The sequence below is a fragment of the Anguilla rostrata genome, chromosome 4 (genome assembly GCF_018555375.3).
Source record: "Anguilla rostrata isolate EN2019 chromosome 4, ASM1855537v3, whole genome shotgun sequence".
NCBI lineage: Eukaryota > Metazoa > Chordata > Actinopteri > Anguilliformes > Anguillidae > Anguilla > Anguilla rostrata.
In genome coordinates this window covers 59,482,800-59,505,242 of record NC_057936.1, presented here as the reverse complement: position 1 = coordinate 59,505,242, position 22,443 = coordinate 59,482,800, and the positions used below count along the sequence as shown (strand labels likewise).

Below are 22,443 nucleotides of genomic sequence, written 5' to 3'. Positions count from 1 at the left end.
AACAGAGAAACTGAACTGCTGATGAAAAGCAGGAGGAGCTGGTCTGCTGAAAAGCAGGCTAGCTACGAGCGGTGAACTGAAGTAGTTGCCGCTCAGTTTTGCTTTCTTTTGTCTTTGTTATTTTAGTTTGTTCTTTTAGTATATATATATATGGGCCATGTTTTTTTTTTTTTGTTTTTTTTTTCTTCTTTCTAATATATTTCTCAGCCTCGTACTGGCTTCCTTGACTCTGGCACAACTGGTACTCGTGTTCATAAACTTACAACCTACAAAGTGAAACTGTTCCTTATTCCTGCATCACATTGCTGTGTCCTGAATTGTACATGGAAGTAAATTTGACTTTATGACTTTGAAAGTCTTGGCTGATGTGTGTGCCATCTGGTGGCAAGATGGTGAATGTTTGGAGAAAGCATATGAACAACAGAAGCAATTTCATCCAAGCCAGTGGTTCTTTTGGACAGCAGAAATTTTTTTATGTCACCCATTCTGGGACAGAGCGAATCTGAGCCTCCATTTTGAATCATTTTATAATATACTGTATGCTTAATACATTATCATGGGCATTGAATCCATGAACCCTTTTATGAGCCCATAAATCCGTTTTACTCATTAACCAAAACAGATAACAATACTAAATATGTCAGTGACTGCAGGATAGCATTGATACAATTAAATTATTGCTCCTGAGGAATGGGGTAATAATTACTTGAGGTCAAAATTATGTCTGAATACAAATCATGTCCATATACACAATTTGAAATCAATGTTTTCCAATGTACTTTAAAAACATACAATTACACTCAAAGCAAAGGAAAAACACATCCGAGGTTCTCTCATTTGTTTACATATGTTTTACTGTAAAAATCTCCAACATATCTAGTACACTCCCTGTCAAATGTTGTGGCATCTTATGTGCATGTTTACATTTGAACTAAAGCACATTTTTCACTTCTGGTCCTGTTTCAGTCATCACTGTACATACAGTATGATTAGCCCGACCGCTAATGGTTGCTTGGTGAGAAATCAGCGATTGGAGACGCAGATCTGGAAAGGCTTTGGGGACTGCGTGAACCCAAGCTGACTCTCCAGACTCAGCTCCACGCCGGGGGGAGGGCAGAAGGTGAATTGTTGGAGAAGGTACGTGAAGATCAAGAACAGTTCCGTCCGAGCCAAATGCTCCCCTGGACACACCCTCTTACCTGACGATGAAAAACATGGTTTCAGGTTTTTACCAGGAAGTGTGATAATGGGCTAAATAATTTCTCCTTGGCTTGCCATTATTAGAGTGTACACACAATGAGAATGGCCTCAAAATGCTTCGGTAAATGATATGTAAAACGTTGTGTAAGTCGCTCTAGATAAGATCATCTGCTAAATGCCTGCAATGTAATGTAATGTTAAAACAACCGGACGATGGAGTGAATGGCAAACGCGAGAACGGAAAGACGGAGACCCACCAGCTGAAAAGGGAAAGAACGCCTCTCTTCTCCGAAACCGGCCATGAGAATCCAGAAAATGACCCGGATTAAAGGTGTCCGGTGTCTCCCACTCGTTTTTGTCATTCAGCACAGAGGACAGATTAGTGACCACGACTGTACCCTGCACGTCAGGAAATAACAATGATACATGCTTCTTGGATTGCAAAGTCCCAGTAAGTAGTATTCATTTAATATCGCAATTCCCACCCGCACTGTAGGGTCAGCCTTCTGTCTTGAAGTACATGACAAACTCTCCTTTTCAACCATTACTCACCATGCCGTTACATTCTTGCATTCATTCCTTTAGTTAAAAAGTACTGCTGCATGGTTCTACATTGGTAAAAATTACATCTGGTATTTTCAACAGTCTAAAATAATTGCTGCTAAACTATTCAATACAACATAATTTATTTGGATGATTTTTAAGACTAACATTTGTGTCATTATCTCTTGAACAATCAAGATAGATTTGTCCCACCTTAGGTAGACAGCATCCTCCCAGTGTTGTGTCCTTGCTGGCAATCCTGGCCATATTCAGGGGCACAATGTTGCCCATCCTCTGTATCTCATGGATCACAGCATCAGTGTAGGGCATGTCAGCTCTGTCTGCCAGGGTGGGCTGCCGTGATTGGCCAATTACTCTGTCAATCTCAGCCTGGACCTTCTCTGTGAGATCAAATTGAAGCTGAAACTTTTTCCCACTGAAAAACTGAACAATTAAGTAAATAATAGAAAACATAATAATATTTTTAAAAGATTTATCACTGACCTGTATTAGTTGTTTCACATTAAAAAAACCGAGGAGGTCATTATTAAGTAGGTATAGATGTTTAGGTGTTATACTAGTTAGGGTAATATATCCAATGTGATGATATGGTCACCTACTCTGTAAATTCATGTACTTCATCATAAAGAGAAGGGCCCAGCGCATAGTATTGGTTGTAGTCTCTGTTCCTCCTTCAAACAAGTCCACAGTGCAGAATACCAAATTCTCCTTATTGAATCCAGCCTCTGTGTCATTCTTCCTCTGGGAGATACACAATGGTTCAATATAAAAATAGTTCTTGAGCTTCTCTGCTATACAACGGAAGACAACGCTTCTGTGCATTACAAGTAGTGAAAATTCCACTTTTTTGAACACTGGATGAAACTAAGATTTAAGACAACTTCCAATGAGAATCCTAACAAAATGTGTGTTCAGTGTGTATCAGCCCTGGATGTTATGCTGAGCTGGAGATTGCTGCGTAACCTAGAGGTTTGCTCAAGCTGAAGGCTGCTAAAATGATTTTCTGCAAGCTATTTATCTGCCACAGATAGTCGCTAACATGCTAAAATCCTGATAATTTACTGAGCATCAAACAGAAATATGATGGCATCCACTGTGTGTGTGGCCTTACCTTTTCTATCTCCATTAAGTAGCAGTCAATATAATCACGAGGGTTAGATGGATCCCAGTCCTCTACGTGCTTGTCAATCTCTTCTCTAAAGAAATTTGCAAGTTTTCCATAATTTGAGATGATGGTTTGGTGAACGCCAGGAAAATATTTAAGGAGCCTTGGGTAGGAATCATAAAGCTGAAAGACGGTAAAATTTTGACGTAAAAACTTGGGACTTTTAAAGGCTTTTATAGAGTTCCGTATGGTCTTTATAAAAAAGTAAAAAAATAAAACTGAAAGAATTTCACAGACAGCATCACATTTACGCTCATTAGATGAGTAAATGTTGTGAAACATATTCCTCTTGAAGGAAAATGTGTTCATTCAGCTAAGGTGTTTTATTTTTTACATAGTACCACATTGAGTAAATAATACCTGGGCACCAGCTGAGCCAGTTAAGGAGACAGATTCAGCGCTCATGCGTAGAAGCTTCTGGAAGCGTATGTCCCCATATTCAAAGCGACGACCAAACACCAGAACCCCAATGATATTGGCGACAGCATTGTTCAATTTTTCATGGGGGTCGAATGGTCCTCCTGTGGATCCAGATAAGGGCTGTTCACTTTAGACTGCATTAAATTATGAGACGGGCCCTTTCAGAATCAATCATTAAACTTGAAATAGCAAATGTGTAAAGACATTCTAAATGCTACCGTGTGCATTATTCTGCATTATTAACCAAGTTAGAGGAGGTGACCGCATTTTAAATGTGAAAGGAATCTGCGGTACATTTAGCAAATTACATTTATATTTAACCTTCATATTGAATAACATGTGATCGTGGCAAAATGCAAAAACGGCACTGTTTCTCCAGCACCTCCTGTACTCCACAGGTAGTTACCCTGCTCTTCTCTGATGACCTCGCTGAGGAAGCCACACTCCTTCAGAATGTGGAACTCCAGTGTCTTCCTGCCTTCTCCAAAGTTCTTTAAGTGGGTCAGAGCGAACTGCTTCTGCTTGTGCCACACGTATCCGTTGGTAAAAGACAAACCTTGACCGTAAGCAAACGGGCATTAGCCAGGCAGCCAAAACGACCAGCTCACGCTGACATAAGGGGGACCGTGTTGCAAAAGCACGTGCTAAATTGTTTGTATTCATTACTGAATTTGAAACTGGTGGCCTGATGACACCTGGTACATAATTGGAAGCAGGTGAGAACGGCTTATGGTAGCCCCGATTCAGAACGTGCGGCACACCTGCGGCAGGGGCGACATAGCTCAGGAGGTAAGACCGATTGTCTGGCAGTCGGAGAGTTGCCGGTTCAAACCCCGCCCTGGGCATGTCGAAGTGTCCTCGAGCAAGACACCTAACCCCTAACTGCTCTGGCGAATGAGAGGCATCAATTGTAAAGCGCTTTGGATAAAAGCGCTATATAAATGCAGTCCATTTACCATTTACACCTACGGGGCGTGGTTTGCATTAATCAGTGTAGATGGAGCTTGTGCGTATAGCATTTGTTGTGCAAACTAGATGGATCAGAGCTCGCACACAAAGCGGTCTTCTTTTTATTTTAATGATGGCGCATGTGCACTTACCGTGGCCTTTGTAGATTTCATCAAACAGAGGACTCACGGGACGGTCAGTGAAACTCTGTCCCTGATTCACCAAAGCCTCCTTCACCATCCTGAAGCCTGACACAAACACCGTCTTCTCGCTGCCCCTCCGCAGACTGAAGACATTGCCATACTCCTCAGCAAGCTATTTGACATTATTATTTTTTGTTTAAAAAAAGCAAAAGAGTTCATCAGAATCCACTCCCCTGGAGACATGCTACAGCATACTGTGACATCCACATGCAGGCTAAATTCACAAAACTTAGATCCACATGTTGGCGTAAACCAAGTGACTCAGTACATTAGTTTCATCAACAATGCCCGACGACTCTGGACGTTTTACATTAATTGTATGCTGAAGAATAAAGAAATGTAAAGTATCTTTAAACCTTACCTTGTCCATGGTCTTATAGTCAACACCAGTAAAAACATTTCCCAAAAAAGGCAGGGGCCATGGTCCTGGCGGGAAATTTGGTGGGTTCTTATTCCTGATAATATCGGCCACAAGTAGGATCACAAAGCAAACTAGCAGGCAGCCCTTAATATCCAGCCATGCCAGCAATGTGTATACAATCATGGTAGATGGGGTTTTCAGTGCTGAGAGAGAGGTTCTGAACTAAACTGTGCTTCTGTGGGGGTTCATTTACTGTTAATGTGGCTAAGTTCAGTTCTGTTTGTGCATTAAGCAGCTTTGAGAAATGAAACAAATTTAAAAAATCAAGTTGGAATCAAACGTTCTTTTGAAATCTTGCTGCCCTGCTGGGATAAAAAAAAAAGTTCAGTAAAAAGGTTGTTGCACTCTATAAACTAGGGTAAAGGGGATTCGTACTGTGAAGATGTCGGCAAAAAATAAAATAAATCAGATCAGAGAGGAATTGCACGGTCTCCTAGTTCAGAGTGAACAAAATCCTCGGTCACCTGCCCTGAGACACAGTTGGCTTTGCCGTTACATAGTACCTGGGGTGAAAAGGATGTTTTCAATAGTTTTCAATATTATTGAATTTAAGGAAGAGAGCTGTACTTTCATAACGGCAGCTGTGTGATTCGTATTTAGATTTGTGAAGTCAAACAAAAGCAGGCGCACTTCCCCTTTAAATCGTGCAAGCATTTGTTGCTGTTGGAATAGAATCCGGAAAGGAATTGAATGACCTTTGTTTCCTTACATTGTTTTCTCATTAAGCCTGGGCGTGCCACCCCTTAGAGAAACAGTGCAGAGCTATGCTGGCAGGTTTGGGGATTAGGTAACGCGCTTGCCTTGGATGACCCAATCTGCTCAGTGCAGCAGCCTACTCTCTGTCTGATAACATAATATTAAAACAGCCTCACTTTCTATGCAAACTATGCCCATAATGTATTACAAACACATTTATAATAAAATACATAAAGCAATCAAAACTTTACTTAAATGGGTTTGTGATGAAATTATAACACATCACAATAGTCAAATTGCATTATGAGTGGTGTGCAGCTCACATAAAATGTTCAAAAGGCATGACACCAATGTGCATAATTTTGTACTATGAGTTCTGCTACAAAATATATTTTAGTGACTAGAACTTTAGGGACTAGAATTTGACCTTACATACCATAATCTTTGGAAATGTATCATAAGAATTGGTACATGTCATTATAGGCCACCATGTGTATCTATACAGTATTAAGGCATATACTGCATGACAACCCATTATTCATGTAGACATGGAATCTACAATTAAAACAACACATGCGCATCATTACATAATTATGTCTATTAAATACACTTTAATTATATGTAATGACTATTATACGTGCTTAAAGTGGTTAGCCATTCTTGGCATTGATGGTACATTTGATGAATTTACCAATTCCATTTAAGAATAGATGAAAACGTGTTGAGAATGTGAATATGAGTATTCCTTGGTGAATCACTTGTTGTGAATGATTAATGAAAAACTTTAGTAAGTACACAATTCTTTTTGCCTTGAAGCTATTTATTAACGTTATGCCAAATACTGTACAGATCAAGTTAGTAGAGTTCAGTTTGGACTGGAGTGAACTTTTTGTTAAATATTAATGTATAGTAGTTAAGGTAAGTGTCAAAAGATCTACCAAGAATGTTCATATTATTGCCTGTTCAGTGTTATCACAGGCACTCTTTCATTGACTTAACTGAACCGGTTTTAAGTGCAAATATGTGTAGAAAACAATGACGTGAAAAAGTATGTGCCCCTTTCTGATTTCCTCTTTTATTGCATATTTGGCACACTGCATAGTTTCTTATCTTTACACAAAATGTAATATTAGACAATGGGTAACTCAATATTGCATTAAACAGAAGACATTTTTCTTTTTTTTACAAAATATTATTATTTCATTTATTTGATGAAAGTTATCAAACACCCATCACCCATGTGAGAAAGCAGTTGCCCCCTTAATTACTCAATTACTTACCTTAAATTTACCTTAATAACTTTTTCACATGGGTGATATGGGTTTGATAACTTTTTTCATTAAATAAATGAAGTAATAAATTTGAAACGGTTTACTCAGCTTCCCTTTGTCTAATATTACATTTTGTCAAAATATCTCCAAACCAATGAGTGTGACAAATATGCAACAATGGAGGAATTCAGGAAGGGGGCAAATACTTTTTCACAGCACTGTATCTTAACATACCCTCCTGATGCCATGTATTAGTATAAACAAAGGACACACAGTACCGGCAATACATAAAAATTTTATTCCTTTTTTTTTTTAATTCTGATATGTTCTTACTTCACAGTCCATGAAGTCAGTTTATTGAAACAAATAAATCTGAAAAATAGTAGGTATAAGATTAGAATACTAGATTATAAAGATTTTTTAATGAAATGTGAAACTGAAACTTAGTGACAATGTTTGAGCTATGTACAATATCATTTAATACTATCTGTAGTGTACAACTTTGCTATTTTTTTTCTAAGCCTACAGTACATTTTTGTTGAAAACTACTGTACTGATTCGGTTGTCTGTATCCTGGTTCTTTCCTCACATCTATGCTGCAGTCCTCCACCGTTGGCCCCTGTTAAATTCTACTATTGTTTTATTCACCATGTTTTAAAGTAACCTATATATTACAATATATAGTACTATAATATATTACATGCAATATATTTTGGCCTATTGTGATTGGGTGAAAAAAGAGCATAAGAATAGAACTTTAGTGATGAATTAAGGTAGCCTGCACCTAACATTGTCGTCATGATTTTTCTATAGGTTCTGAACAATGCGTGCAATTTTCCCCTTAGCCACTGCTGCTGTGTGGAGGGTTAGCGGTCCAAGGCACACATAAGGAAAGACCCCGGAGAGTACGTGAAACCAAGCTGACCCTCCAGGCTAGGCTCCACTCCGGGGGGAGGAGCGATGGTGAACCTCTGGAGGAGAGAGGTGAAGAAGAGGAACAGCTCCATCTGAGCCAGCTGCTCCCCCAGACACACCCTCGTGCCTGAAGAATATGTGGCAGCAAGGAACAAAACAGAGAGATATGTAATCCTTATTTAGTTACAAATCATGGTTTAAATTTGGCATAAATCTTACATGAAAATACATCACAGAGCAAGCTGATAATGACCATACTGTGTAACTCCATAACCATTTTCTCTAAAGAATACAAATACTTGAGAATGGAGATCGTACAGAATTCGGAAATGCTCATAACTTTGAATGTAAAATTTAGTAAAAAGAATTGGAATACTTTATATTAGCTTTATTTTTTATAATAAAACTAATATAGAGCTTTATAATACATATTGATATAAACGTTTCTTCTGCTTACATGCTCCATTCATTTGACAAGTCTGTCCATAACTTTGAGTTTCTACTGTATTTACAGTAATTAAGAGGAATAATGGTTATAAATACCAAAAAAAAAACATTACAAAAGAGCATGGGAGAAAAGTAAGATAGCGTATACATTCAGAAATAAAAATAAAACATGCCTACAGGTTAAATGAAGAAATTGAAGACTATTATTTACCTGCTGAGAAAGGAAGGAATGCTTTCCTTCTCCGAAACTTGCCCTGTGAATCCAGAAAGTGCCCAGGATTGAAGGTGCCCGGCGTCTCCCACTCGCTTTTATCATTCAGCACAGAGGAGAGACTGGTGACCACGGTCGTGCCCTGCGCAGAGGAGAAACGAGAAACAGGCTCGCAGAACAACAACTTCTTCCAAAAATATGGTGCCGGGGGGGGGGGGGGGGGCTGGGGGGTGCTAAGGTGTCCTCCATGCTGACCAGGTAGGTACAGTTGATATTAGAGGGATTCCTCTGTGTAGTGTGTGAAAAGGGGAAAGGACTGTACAATTTCTATGGGCATTAAGTATTTTGGGTGGGAAAGTGGGGGGGGCTTGGTTCACACACTCACCTGACAACACTTTTTTTTTTTCTTTCCCCTCCCTTCTGTGAACCTTTCATTTGCTTGTTTTTTTATTCTTTTCCAATGTGACAATATTTTCTGTCTGTCTTTTTTGTTGTTGCAACCAAGTTTTTTTTTTCTTCTAGTGCATCAGTTCATATATTTAACAGATCGCGTATCAAGTAATATTATTGTATTTAAGAGTTAAATTTGCATGAGCAAAAGCTTCACTGAAATTGAGTGCAAACTGATAAATGCGAATTCACCTCTGGAATACTCTGTATACATTTCACTTCACCAGATGTACCTCCTTCTGTGCCTATAGACACGCCCCTTTACAATTTTAGAAAATAACAAAACAACAAGATCCCAAGATAAAACCATGAACAAGATTTTGGTTTCATCTCCAAATTCTATGATAACAAATACATTAAAATACATTTAATATACATAAAAATATTAGATTTGCTGGATAAAAATGTATTGGTGAAAATATTGATGGAGCCAGAGATGTATTCCACCAACTGGAGTGAAATGTGTTCATAGTTTGCAGAACTAATTCTTTATGTTTTCAGTATTTTCTTTCATTCACCTTTGGTATATAATGTCCCCCTAACATTGTATCTTTACTGGTCATTTTAGGGAAACCCAGCGGCACAATATTGCTCATCCTCTGAATCTCATGGATCACAGCATCAGTGTAGGGCATGTTGGCTCTGTCTGCCATGGTGGGCTGCCGCGATTGGCCAATTACTCTGTCAATCTCGGCGTGGACCTTCTCTGTGAGAGCAAGCAGTGAAAAACAGTGATGTCACAGTGAAACCTCACAGTACAATCTATCAGAGACATACAATATTTGTCCAGTGTACCCTGAAGATGTTTCTTGCTAGTACAATGTTCTCAGCCTGTACCATAACTTTCAGTGCAATCACTAGACAGACATAAAGTGTCAAGAAAATACAACACATAGTTTAAATGTGAAAGCAAAAGTACATTACCTGATTTTAAGACCTGGATAATTATGATTCATTCAATGATCTCCATGAACAGGTGGAAATGTCATTTAATTTAAAAAGATCTTCACACCAGTTCCATGCTGTACATTGCTTTTTCACACACAGCTGAAACTGCAGCCATGTTGAAAAGGGGTCAGTTCTTTCTGAAAGTTTAATTGTCATTGTTTTGGTCGGTAATTTGCTCACAATTTTAGCACTTGCTGGGTTTAAAATGACTAGTAAATTCTCAAAAACTCACAATATTTAAATATCCCAATTCCAATTCCAGAGCTCAGGAACATGCACAAATTAAAAGATCTGCAAACACCTACTCTGAATCTCCGGGTACTTCATCATGAAGACAAACCCCCACCGCAGTGTAGTGGCAGCTGTCTCTGTCCCAGCCTCAAACATGTCCAGAGTGCAGAAGGCCAAGGTCTCAGTATTGAAGCCGGCTTCAACGTCATCTTTTTTCTAAGAGATTGGAAGTTTTCAAAAAGGGAGGTTTCAGAAAAAGAAAAAAAAAAACTGTCCTGATTTAGTTACACAAATTTGTTTAAAAACCCTGCATATATCTACACAGGTTTGGACGCACATGCAACACATTCAGGAGATGACCGTGAAAAACACCCAGTGTGGTTCTACTGGAAGGACTTGCATGATAACAAGATCTAACTTTGCAGGTTGGACTATTATACTGTAGTGATTTCACCTTACCGCCTCAATCTCTCCCAAGTAGGCGTCGATGTAGTCTCGAGGATCAGAGGGATCCCAGTCTTTTTTGTGATTCTCTATCTCTTCTTTCAGGAAAGCAATGATTTTAGCGTAGTGTGAAAAAATGGTTTGGTGGGGTCCTGGCAAGTACTTCATAAGTCCAGGAAAGACATCGTAAAGCTGAAAATGAAAAACAACAGCACCAAAGTTACATCTGTTGGCTGTTTGATGTTACTATACTATGCAAATGGTAAATGGTAAATGGACTGCATTTATATAGCACTTTTATCCAAAGCGCTTTACAATTGATGCCTCTCATTCACCCATTCACACACACACTCACACACCAATGGTGAAAGGCTGCCATGCAAGGTACCAATCAGCTTGTTGGGAGCAATTAGAGGTTTAGGTGTCTTGCTCAGGGACACTTCGACACGCCCAGGTCGGGGGATCAAACCGGCAACCCTCCGACTGCCAGACAACCGCTCTTACCTACCGAGCTACGTCGCCCCCCAATGCCATGTTGACGTTCAGGTCCAGGTTCAGGCAAAGTGATTAAATGTGAAAGTACAGTCAAGGATCATAGCTCACTCACAGCAGTTCACAAGTTCCATAACCTCAAGTTTTACCTGCTGAGTTTGGGCAAACAAAAACCGACAAGACCTTACTGTACCAACCTGAGCACGTGCAGTTCCGATTAAGAAAATGGCTTCTGCGTCCAAGCGCAGGAGAGTCTGGAAGCGCGTGTCACTGTAGTCAAAACGATGTCCAAACATCACAGAACAGATGACATTGGCAACTGCATTGTTCATTATGAACTGGGGGTCAAAGGGTCTCCCTAAGGTCAAAAGAACAAAACAAATGTAATTCTTGTAGAGAATGGAGAGTAAAACCCATAGAGCTGATTCCTATGATAAAACAGTACAAAGAAATGTTATAAATTCCCTGCATGAGTAATTAACATAATATGAGAAACCAAAGGCTTAGTTCATTTTCACTGCAAATAATACAATAAAATGGTAATAATAATAATATAATGACTATAACACCAATATATTAAGCAGAATGAAAACAAAAATGGTTTTCCAAACAAAATGGCAAATCCCCAACCAAGTCAAAAGAAGTAATTATTGAAGAAAAGCGTGATACAAAATGAACAGAACTGAAAAAAGCCAGTGCATTTTCAGTGCGGCAGTTACCCTGTTCCTCTTTCACAGCCTGGCAGAGCCAGTGGCACTCCTCGAGAATGCAAGTCACCAGGGCTTTTTTGCCTTCTCCAAAATGTTTCAAGTGGATATTTGCAAACCTCCTCTGGTTCTTCCACATGTGTCCATTGCTTAGAATTATACCTTGATCAAAAAAAGACAGCAGATTTCCAAAGGAGACACTGCTACCTATCACCCCCACAGACACAATCATGCGCACACACCTAGTGATCACTATCGATTGAAACAGCATCCCATTTTGTTGATTCCATTGGCAAATAAACCTGTTAGAAGCAATGGGATGAGTCTGTACAATGTGAATACCACTACATTAATTCATTTCTCGAGTACTGTTAAAAAAAGCATTAAGACAAAAAAAAAGAGCATACATTAGTGTTCAGTAGCTATTGTACTTCTGACCATAAACAAATGTGTGCATACTTAACAATCTGAAACACTTATTTCCTTTGCAGAAGCCCCTATACAGGACAACTGAAATAGTGTAACTTACATTTTATATACTACTTATTGGTAAAAACAAAATGTATGTCAGCAATGATAATGTTGCCTTTCTAAATAAATCACCAGAATCTAACGAAGTAACTTTCTGGTTACAAGTTTCCGAACAAACTCCGGTTACTTACCAAGCCCTTTAAAAACTTCATGAAAAAGAGGAATTACGGGGCGGTCAGCCAGGTGTTCTCCCTGCGTAACCAAAGCCTCCTTCACCATTTTATAGCCTGATACAACAACAATCTTCTCACTGCCCTTCCTCAGACTGAAGACACTGCCATACTCTTCAGCAAGCTATAAATGTTCAATACAAAATCAATGTTAGTACTTTGCTTGTACTGCACAAAATGTATATGGATTTTTAAACATATATATATATATATGTATGTCTCTTACCTTATCAATGGTCCTGAAGTCTAAACCGAAGAATACATTACCTAAAAACGGCACTGACCAGGGCCCTGGTGGAAAATTTGGTGGAGTTTTATTCTTCAAGATATAAGATATAAGTAGGAACACAAGAAGGAATATCAGGCAGTCGCCGATGTTAAACCACGCCAGCAATGCGTGTTGTAGAGTCATGGTTGATATTATGTAGCACTGACAGAACAGTACAGGTACGATCTGATCTGTGAACAACTGAATAAAAAACGAAGCAGGGACAGGTTAAATTAGTAGCGGCTGCTAAGCTGAAAATTAATGGGGCGGGAAACTTACCCATAAACCCCTGAAGAGTATTTCTGAATGTTCTTTTTTCTTCAAAATTCTAATTCAGTCACTTTTTTATTTATTTTTTACTTCAAAAATAAACGTATTAGTGCAGGCAACTTATTTTAACAGTTCCTAGTCATTATTTTGAGTGTGGAACCTACTTAGCTATCAGTTTCAAATGTGTAATTACAAGTCAAACCAGCTTAAATTTGTAATCTCCGTAATCATTACTTGAAGTGTGATCTGATTTGTGACCTGCCTTTTAAGTAACATTCTCACATTTTATAATTAGCAACAGAATTTTTCTGATCACTTACTGAAAATACCGATGTACAGTTAAATTCTGCTTAAAAGGTTGCTTATTTACTTTGATTTCAAAATTTAAAAAAATAAATAAAAAAAACCAACTGTCATTTTATACCTGATTTGGTGACACCCACATGTCAAACAGAATCAGGTATAAATATGTATTTGTTCGCAGCAGTGCACAACAGACAATGACAAAACTGAAATAGTCTTTTAACCTCAAAGTTTAGAAGTTCGGACAAAATAAGCTATTTCAATCATATTCGCCAAAACAGCTGCATTTTAAAATGTGATTATTATGCTTGTGTGCGCGGATGCGTGTTTGTGTCAGCGTATGTAGGCTATAGTATAGTCTTACTCGGTGCTACTGGAACGGAATTGATCTTATCTCGGTTAGCTATCTGACTCCAAAATTATGTTTAACCTCTCATATGTGCAAACACATATCCACATAATGAGACTGCAAGTGATCCACAAGTACTGATCGCTATCTTGATAGAGGCGGACGTGCCCCTGGCGTGTGCTGCCTGCATAAACGCAATTGTGTATCTTGTCACGGCTAGTGTTTAGGCGAGTGACTAAGTACATTTCATTGTTTGTAACAGTTTGGTAAACAATGGTTGTTTGGGTCCAGTTTCGAGAAAATGATAAGAAAATATACATAATTTCAAAATCTGTTCAACGATCGTTAGTCGAGTTTCAAAATACCATCGGGGAAGTTTTATTTTGCTCTCAAAAGTCTGTTATTCACCATTCACTTGGAGTCCCAATGTTTTGCCCACAACATGCGCAATACAGGCTTTTATACTTTCAGGGCTTCATAACCCTAGTCTAGCTGAAGGCGTGCTTTCCTGTCTTGTTAAATATGCATGCCTGTGGATAAGCATTTTATGTAGGTGTCTCCACAGGACATTAACGATCTCGCCACCAGATGGCACACAGGTCAGCCTGGACTTAAGTACGGACAGACTTCATGCCTTAAAGCCGTCAAAAAATCACTGCGTCACTTCCTTAACTAAAAATCTAAAAAGGAACGAGCTTCACCTTATAATCGTCGTGAACCGTTTGTATTAATTGCACTATTACACTAAACTTGTATTGTTGGATGCCTGTTATTTGGATTAAGTTTTTTAAAAAAAAAAAGGGTAGCTATTCTTTTGGTTTTCATACTGTAAATTGAAAATTGCTGTAAATGTGCAAAAGAAATAAAATATGATCTGCCATTTGAAATCAGATGGGGAGATTGTTTTGGGATTTCTAATTGAAGTTACATGCACATCCTGTAAGCTACACTGGATAAGGTAATGGAAATGACCAAATAAAATCCATCCATCCATTATTTATACCCACTTATCCTGGGCAGGGTCGCAGGGGGTGCTGGAGCCTATCTCAGCATGCATTGGGCGAGAGGCAGGATTACACCCTGGACAGATAGGATCACACACCATTCACTCACACACTCGTATCTATGGGCAATTTAGAGTCTCCAATTAGCCTCCATGCATGTCTTTGGACTGTGGGAGGAAACCCATGCTGACGTGGCGAGAATGTACAAACTCCACACAGAAAGGCCCAAGCCGAGATTCAAACCCACAACCTTCTTGCTGTGAGGCGACAGTGCTTCCCACTGCACCACCATGCTGCTCCACCAAATAAAATATACATTTAAATAATTAAGTGAACCTTTGTTTTTGTTTTTTTGTCTTTTTTATCCTCATGTGGTTACAGTACTTGCTGAGAACAATCAGATAATTTCACTGTACAAGACACAATGTTTCCTCACAATATAATTCAGTTGCGACTCCATGTCTGTTCAGAAAGTCAATCTGGATGTTCTTACAATATATCGTACATGTAAAGATGTAATATGTTGTGCATTCTCGCGTGAGTCCGCCTGAAGCATAAATAAGACTTGAAAAACTGGAAACTGCCGATGTGGTTGCAAGCTCAGCTACCACTACGTGCTCTGATTGGTTGCATAATACAAGGCATCTGTTGTAAGTAAAGCCCAACAGGAAAGTAAAGCATTAACTGGACTGGAGTGGAATTGTAGCAGGGAGAGCACCGGTAGATTTTTCAGCAGTCCTTGGAGTGCTTTTCTATTCAACATGTTGCTGTATTCCTTGCTAGAGGGACTTGACATCAAACGGCTTCTACTCTTCCTCATCGCTGTTCTTCTGATCACTGACTTTCTGAAACACAGAAAAGCCCCCAACTTTCCCCCTGGACCCTGGGCCCTGCCTGTTGTGGGAAATGTCTTCCATATTGACACCAAACAACCACACATTTACCTGACAAAGGTAAGAAGAATCCATTAGAATTGTGATTGTTTGTCATATATCAAGCTGCCAGTGAAAAAATTCATTATGGTGCACACGTGTACTTAGAAAACAATTTAGCTTCAATTTTAATTATTTTAAAATGGACATTTTGGGCACAAGTAAAACAGCATGTACAAAAACATTATTTCAATATTATTCCCAGCTAGTGTCTTCTGGGAAATGGCAACTGTGTTTGAACCTTTTCTAAGCAGTTTATTGTTGACTCTGTGGTCACACTACCTATTATGTCAGAAACCTTGCGAATAGTATTAATATTTTTTTACTAATAATTTTTATCATTGGTTAGCAAGCTAGTTTCTACAGTAGTAGGCCTACTGATATGTCCTTAAATATAAAGCAGTTAATATCCCCTTTGAAATGGGTGCAACTGAATTGATTTGAACAGCTACACTAACAACACCAATGCTAAATCACCTGCGTTCAGAAAACCAGACATACAAAGCTAATTGACTGGTGATGACGAGTTGTTAATTTTGTCTCACTTTCAAAGCTGGCCGAGGTTTACGGGAACATCTTCAGCATCCGCCTGGGTAGAGAGAAGACCGTGCTTGTGACAGGGTACAAAATGGTGAAGGAAGCACTGGTTACTCAAGCAGAGAACTTTGTGGATCGACCTCCGAGCCCAATGGCTGACAGACTCTATTCTGGAAATGGCAAGTCTTTTCATCATACCGGTCATTCCCCTCTCAAATTGTCAGCAATATTGTTAAAGATCAGCAAAAGGGCTGTACAAAACAAACAGATAATGAACTGTACTGTATGCTCAAGAACAGGAAAATGTCATTCTTTCATGCTAATACACTTGCTCGGGGAAGAATTTTTTGGTTGCACTTTACCACTGAGTCTTCTTAAAGTGTTAAATGAGATAGGTGAATATACTGGTAGAAACAGATTTGTCCATTCCTCCATACAGAATCTTTCACTCTTTCAATTCCTTCAGTCTCCACGTGTGGACTTCCCTCTTAAATTCAAACTGCAAATTTTAAAATGGAAAACAACTTGTAACATCAAAAATTCAATACCATATTTCACCTAAGTATGCCATTGCTTTCGACATAAGCATTCTTTTTCCGATGCCTAACCAATCGCTGGTGTGCCTGGCCAAAAACCTCTATTTTGGTCTCATCTAACCAAAACACCCAGTTAAAATCAAAGATCCAATGCTAATCTGGAACTGGGTGCTAAAATCAGATTAATTCTTTTATTTTTGCACAGGTTCAATAGCTCATCTTTTTCCCAATGGTGTCAATAGTTATGGAGGGCACTGCATATAACAATCAAATCAGTGACTGAGCTGACAAATCTATTATTTTATTTTAAATGCATTATTCTGTTTTGGATGTTTGGAAAACAACTAAACTGCTCTAAAACATGAGTTATTTCACTACAATAATCAGTTATGTGTCTTATCTTCTAGTTCCTAAAATTATTAGTGCGCTTTGCGAGAGGAAAGTTGCAGTTTTTGCTCAAATGTCAGAGTAGTTCAGTAGTGATTCTTTACAGATCAGAATTAAAACCCAAGCAGAATGAAAATGTGCATTCCACCCAGGCATTTTCATGAGCAATGGCTACAAGTGGAGGAAACAGAGAAGATTCGCTCTCACCACCATGAGAAACTTTGGATTGGGAAAGAAATCCTTGGAGTCCATCATCTGTGAGGAGAGCAGATTCCTTCAAGAAGAGATTGAGCGGGAGCGAGGTAAAGTGTCAAGAAGGGAAAGGATTTAAAAGGGTCAGATCTCCCTCAGTATTTTACAAATCCACTCTGTGTGCTCATCTCTCCAGATAAAATACACTACGATACTACTATTCCACTTACTGTGACAAATGCTCCAAGCTTACCAAGCTAGTAACAATTGTCTGTAGTTCCCCCCGCTTTAATGAAAAACAATTAAATTAGCATTATGTTTTTAAGAAAAAATGTACTTAATTAAATGTACCAAACAAGTGCTTAGCCAACAGCTCATGCAAGGCTGTAATTTAAAAAGGCTTAGTATGTCCAACCAAAAACCCTACGCACCTTGTATCCAAATATGAAATACAGGTTTCAAGAATGAGAGCCTCACCTTGTCTTATTCTTCATTCATAGGTAACCCCTTTGATCCCCACTTGCTTCTCCACAATGCAGTCTCCAACATTATCTGCTTCATGGTGTTTGGACACAGGTTTGATTATAGTGATCAAAATTTCCAACTGCTCCTGAAGTTGTTGTCTGAAACAATTCAGCTGGATGGTTCCATATGGGGACAGGTAGGAGAAACTTACTCTGAAAGGTTTATAATAGTATATGTATTATTAATATGTGGATATTTGTAATTAAAATAAAAATAACACTTATACTTAATGGCTCATTCAGATGCAATATTGATTTCTGGGGTTAACTGACTTGACACATTCCTAATTTTAAAAAAAATTAGAATGCGATTAAAGCAATTTGCTACTCATTTTTGTGTACAGTAAAACAGCTATGAATCCTCACTAACTATATTTATTTTTCTCTTCAGCTCTACGAAGCTTTTCCAACAGTGATGAAGTTTCTGCCAGGACCACACAATGAAATCTTCAGACATTACAAAGACCTCTCTGCATTTGTGAGAGGGGAGCTGGAGAAGCATAAACAGGACTGGGACCCGTCTGCCCCACGAGACTATATTGACTCCTTCCTTGCCGAGATAGAACATGTAAATGGTGCTTTTGCTTTTGCACTTATTTTTTTTAAATCATATTCATAATAATCATGGATACAGTTGTGAATTGGCATGTTCATGTGTGCTGCCTGTATCTTCACAATACAGGATTCTGTTTTTGGTGAACGAAGCATAGCACATGGGAGACTTCAGTCCCAGAGCACCCAAAGCTTCTGGTGATGCTAAAATCCATGATGAGCCAATAATTGGCTTAATCAGTTTAATCCTTTTCTTTGGATAGCTCTCTGCAAGGAAGCAAATCAGGACAGCTCTCTGTCAATCATGTTACGCGTTCACAGCTCTGTCAGGCAGAGATACCACAGAAATGGTGCTGTAGCAGGCTAGTCTAGTGGTCTAGAAAACAAAATGGCAGTGAAAAATCTGCCAAAATTACCAGTTCCGCCTCATACAATGGCGTATTTGCCAGGCTTTTAAAGAGGTGGAACATTTTTCCCCGAAATCTACCTCTCTGTCGCTTGTTCCTCCCTTTTCTCCAAATTTACATACTGCACACTTAAAATAAATCTCACATCATATTTCACTGGGCTACAGAAATTGACGTGCAACTAAAAATAAAAAATCTCATTAACCTTTTGTTCTTTCACTTGCCAGAATACGCATGACCCAGCGGCAGGCTTTGACGAGTTCAACCTGATCATGTGTGCTCTGGACCTGTTTCTCGCTGGAACTGAGACCACCTCGACCACACTGCGCTGGGCCTTGCTCTATATGATGAAATACCCTGACATACAAGGTGCATGGCTCCCAACGGATCTGTCAAAAGCAATTCAAAGAAACTTTTTACAGTTGGATTTTCAAAATCAATATTTCTGAACCAGTTTGCAGCTGTTACTATTACTTAAATAAGAAGTGATTATCATTATCCTGCTCTTAACACTTTATGAATAAGCCCTTACTGTAAGTGGCAATTCATGCTGGCCTTGTCCCACTATAGAGAAGGTCCAGGCTGAGATTGACAGAGTAATTGGCCAATCACGGCAGCCCACCATGGCAGACAGAGCCAAAATGCCCTACACTGATGCTGTGATCCATGAAATACAGAGGATGGGCAACATTGTGCCACTGAATATGCCCAGGATTGCCAGCAAGGACACAACACTGGGAGGATACTTCCTTCCAAAGGTAAGAAACAGAACAGGCAGTTGACATGCTTGCACACATGTAGGAGTATAAAGATTCCTTTGTCGCAAGGATTCTTTTCTAATCAGTTAATTTTACAAAAATCTAAATGGCCCACAAAGTACAAACCCTTGTATGTGGATATTTCTCGTAACTGTTAACCAAATAAAATGGTCAAATAATTTAAGCAACTAAGCAAAGGACAGAATTCAATACATTAATAGAGGAATTTGTGCTGCATTAAATCTGTGGAACCTCACAAAATAAATTTCCACAGTCTAAGCACAAACACCCTTACAACGGAAGGAAACAATAAGTCTGTGTTTTACGCTTCTATGCATATTTCAGCTTTCCAATTCTAAAAATCCAAAGTTGATAGCACTTGTTGAAAAAAACCTGCAGTCTCAGTATTTTGTGTCTTCAGGGCACATCGGTATTGGCCATCTTGACCTCAGTGATGTTTGACAAGTCTGTGTGGCAGACACCAGATACTTTCAACCCTGGACACTTCTTGGATGCAGATGGAAAGTTTGTGAAACATGATGCATTCATGCCCTTCTCAGCAGGTAATAGTAATACGATGTTATGCACTAAATTGCAGATTAGTTAATTAATTAACGGTTACTTGACCAAACACGTGCTGCTTCTCATCAGGTAAGAGGGTGTGCCTAGGGGAGCAACTGGCTAGGATGGAGCTTTTTCTCTTCTTCGTCTTCATCTTCCAAAAATTCAGCTTCTCCCCTGTCCAGGGCGTAGAGCTAAACCTGGAAGGGCAAATCGGAGCCACCCTTACACCAGTTCCTTTCAAGATCTGTGCCTCCCTTCGTTAAAGTGCCTTTAATGACCCTTCCCATTTCTCTCTCACTACCTGAGGCTTTATGCCATGCAACACTAGAAATTAAGCCCTGAGGCCTAGAACCCCACGTGTGTGTGTGCTGTATACTGCTATGTCAAAGTGGCTTTGGGCAATGTATGTTCAACCTATTATTATATGCATAGGGCTACAACATATGATGCCAATATTGTTAAGACATGATGTAATACCCACGCTCTACAGAGAGAGCCCATTGTAATGTAACCCAGAGAACCAGAATGCAAGATGACTCACAGTCAGCAGTGTGCTCATTCCCACTAACTAACAGCACTGACATTTTCCTTCTGTTTTGGAAATAGGTTCATGAACCTAAAATAAAGACATGATCCTATAATGCTTTTTCTTTTGGCTTGACTTTAGATTTTTTTCAGGATATGAAAAGAACAAGTTATACATACAGAACATATTTTATTTTTTTCATATTGTTATGCCATGTAGGTTTAATATCTACTTAATTATAATTTTTACTTCATTTAATTTTTTTACCCATTCAATTTTATGTAAATATTTCTTGTTTATGTAGTTTCTACTGTTTTGCATTGTTGCATCTGTTTGTCTGTCTGTCTGTCTGTCTATCTATGGATATATCCATATCTATCTGTATATATCCTCTCTATCTATATAGCCAAATTATTTTACAACTAGGGCAGGTGCAAGGCATATAGTGTGCAAAATAATGAATCAAACAAAAAACAGAAGAACAGTTGCAGCAGTGCCTTACTGACTGAATGTAATGGTAACACTATTGTACACTATTAAGACCACCTGATTTTCTGTCAACAGTATTATAGCAGTGTCCAAAACGAGAAACCCCTCATTCATCCTACACACATCACAGTGAACAATATCACTCCCCTCTGTCACCTGACTACAGACAACCATATTAACATTGACTCACTCTTGTGGCTGAATCACTGAGGTCTCAGTATAACCTAGTGTGTCTGAGATTTAAATGCATTTCAATGGAGATTCTTAGAATAACAACCAAATACAACATAGTGCACACAGAGACATACACACATGCCTGTGAATGAACACACACACACACACACATGCACATCTCCCTCTTTCATAACGTAAATAACCTCATAAACTATGTTCTCTCTTTCCCACGTATTGTAAATCTGTTTATACATGACGGCTCTGGTTCAACTTTTTTTCTTCCTTACAGCTTTCAAATTAAATGACTTCCAGATGAACATATCATATTTACAACTGTCACCTGTCAACAAGTGCCTTGTCTTTGTATGTGCTCAGGTCATTTATCCCTTTGCCTTCTGCACGAAACACACGCCCTGTAAGAAGGTCGTGGGATCGAATCTCGGCTTGGGGCTTTTCTGTGTGGAGTTTGCATGTTCTCCCTGTGTCCTCGTGGGTTTCCTCCAGGTACTCCAGTTTCCTCCCACAGTCCAAAGACATGCAGCTAGGCTAATTGGAGACTCTAAATTTCCCATAAGTATGAGTGTGTGAGTGAATGGTGTGTGTGCCCAGCCGTTAATTTATGGCCTGTCCAGGGTGTATTCCTGCCTCTCGTCCAATGCATGCTGGAATAGGCTCCAGCAGCCCCAGCGGAAAAAAACTGCTCCACGCACACAAAAAGGTTCTCCGCACACTGCAAAACTTCTCCATGTGCACAGACTCTCCATGCACTCACAAACTTCTCCGCGTACAGAAAAACTTCTCCGTACACAAAATCTCTCGAAGTACCAACAACATTGACCAGTGACTGGCTATTTAGCTAGCTTGCTATATAAATAAGCAAACACAGCTAATGTTAACATTAAAAAATGAGAACATTTAGCTAAACATTAGCTAACATTGGTATGCTATACAGAGTTAACGGAATGTCTTATACTCATAAAATGTTTTTCAGTGCTGTTTTTCAGAGTGTGTTGGCAGTTTTATTTCCATTTTTGTGTGCATGGAGAAGTTTGTGTGCACAGAGCAATTTGTGTGTGTGTGTGTGTGTAAAGCAGTTTTTGTGTGCACAGATAAGTTTTTGTGTGTGCAGAGCAGTTTTTGTGTGCACTGAGCATTTTTTTTGTGTGCAGAGAAGTTTGTGTGCACAGAAATGTTTCTGTGTGTGCAGAGAAGTGAATTGAACTGACCACCATCAGCT

General features: G+C 39.0%; 3 protein-coding genes across 5 annotated transcripts; 1 reads left to right on the top strand and 2 right to left on the bottom strand.

Moving 5' to 3' along the window:
• Positions 1-448: 448 nt before the first annotated feature.
• On the bottom strand, positions 449-7,019 carry LOC135253822 (cytochrome P450 2J2-like). 3 transcript variants are annotated; one of them, XM_064333618.1, is made up of 10 exons: positions 5,115-7,019; positions 4,862-4,955; positions 4,450-4,612; positions 3,732-3,905; positions 3,290-3,450; positions 2,876-3,052; positions 2,364-2,505; positions 1,957-2,144; positions 1,458-1,599; positions 449-1,199 (listed from the first exon to the last, which is right to left on the bottom strand). In XM_064333618.1, the coding sequence occupies exons 2-10, from the start codon at positions 4,868-4,870 to the stop codon at positions 1,024-1,026; spliced, it is 1,332 nt and encodes a 443-aa protein (XP_064189688.1). In that variant the 5' UTR covers positions 4,871-4,955; positions 5,115-7,019; the 3' UTR covers positions 449-1,023. The 3 variants fall into 3 exon arrangements, with proteins under 3 accessions (XP_064189688.1, XP_064189686.1, XP_064189687.1); XM_064333616.1 differs by having other exon boundaries at positions 4,862-7,019; XM_064333617.1 differs by having other exon boundaries at positions 3,756-3,905; positions 4,862-7,019.
• Positions 7,020-7,163: 144 nt separating this feature from the next.
• Positions 7,164-13,319, bottom strand: LOC135253826 (cytochrome P450 2J2-like). The gene is made up of 9 exons (XM_064333624.1): positions 12,661-13,319; positions 12,396-12,558; positions 11,746-11,895; positions 11,224-11,384; positions 10,550-10,726; positions 10,165-10,306; positions 9,430-9,617; positions 8,462-8,603; positions 7,164-7,930 (listed from the first exon to the last, which is right to left on the bottom strand). The coding sequence occupies exons 1-9, from the start codon at positions 12,844-12,846 to the stop codon at positions 7,755-7,757; spliced, it is 1,485 nt and encodes a 494-aa protein (XP_064189694.1). The 5' UTR covers positions 12,847-13,319; the 3' UTR covers positions 7,164-7,754.
• A 1,925-nt stretch (positions 13,320-15,244) lies between these two features.
• On the top strand, positions 15,245-20,658 carry LOC135253824 (cytochrome P450 2J2-like). The gene is made up of 9 exons (XM_064333620.1): positions 15,245-15,581; positions 16,114-16,276; positions 17,173-17,322; positions 17,713-17,873; positions 18,128-18,304; positions 18,923-19,064; positions 19,266-19,453; positions 19,875-20,016; positions 20,105-20,658. The coding sequence occupies exons 1-9, from the start codon at positions 15,390-15,392 to the stop codon at positions 20,278-20,280; spliced, it is 1,491 nt and encodes a 496-aa protein (XP_064189690.1). The 5' UTR covers positions 15,245-15,389; the 3' UTR covers positions 20,281-20,658.
• The last annotated feature ends 1,785 nt before the right edge of the window (positions 20,659-22,443 follow it).

What these genes read in the sequence shown, in the direction of transcription:
- LOC135253822 (XM_064333616.1), bottom strand. Translation starts at nt 5,044, where the DNA reads ATGATTGTATACACATTGCTGGCATGGCTGGATATTAAGGGCTGCCTG. An exon ending in ACTTAATGGAGATAGAAAAG is followed by an intron (nt 2,506 to 2,875) that starts GTAAGGCCACAC and finishes TGTATCTCCCAG; the next exon opens with AGGAAGAATGACACAGAGGC. An exon ending in GAAGTACATGAATTTACAGA is followed by an intron (nt 2,145 to 2,363) that starts GTAGGTGACCAT and finishes TTGATCTCACAG; the next exon opens with AGAAGGTCCAGGCTGAGATT.
- LOC135253826 (XM_064333624.1), bottom strand. Translation starts at nt 12,846, where the DNA reads ATGACTCTACAACACGCATTGCTGGCGTGGTTTAACATCGGCGACTGC. An exon ending in ACTTGGGAGAGATTGAGGCG is followed by an intron (nt 10,307 to 10,549) that starts GTAAGGTGAAAT and finishes CCAATCTCTTAG; the next exon opens with AAAAAAGATGACGTTGAAGC. An exon ending in ATTCCTTCCTTTCTCAGCAG is followed by an intron (nt 7,931 to 8,461) that starts GTAAATAATAGT and finishes CATATTCTTCAG; the next exon opens with GCACGAGGGTGTGTCTGGGG.
- LOC135253824 (XM_064333620.1), top strand. Translation starts at nt 15,390, where the DNA reads ATGTTGCTGTATTCCTTGCTAGAGGGACTTGACATCAAACGGCTTCTA. An exon ending in CACACATTTACCTGACAAAG is followed by an intron (nt 15,582 to 16,113) that starts GTAAGAAGAATC and finishes TCACTTTCAAAG; the next exon opens with CTGGCCGAGGTTTACGGGAA. An exon ending in CAGACTCTATTCTGGAAATG is followed by an intron (nt 16,277 to 17,172) that starts GCAAGTCTTTTC and finishes CATTCCACCCAG; the next exon opens with GCATTTTCATGAGCAATGGC.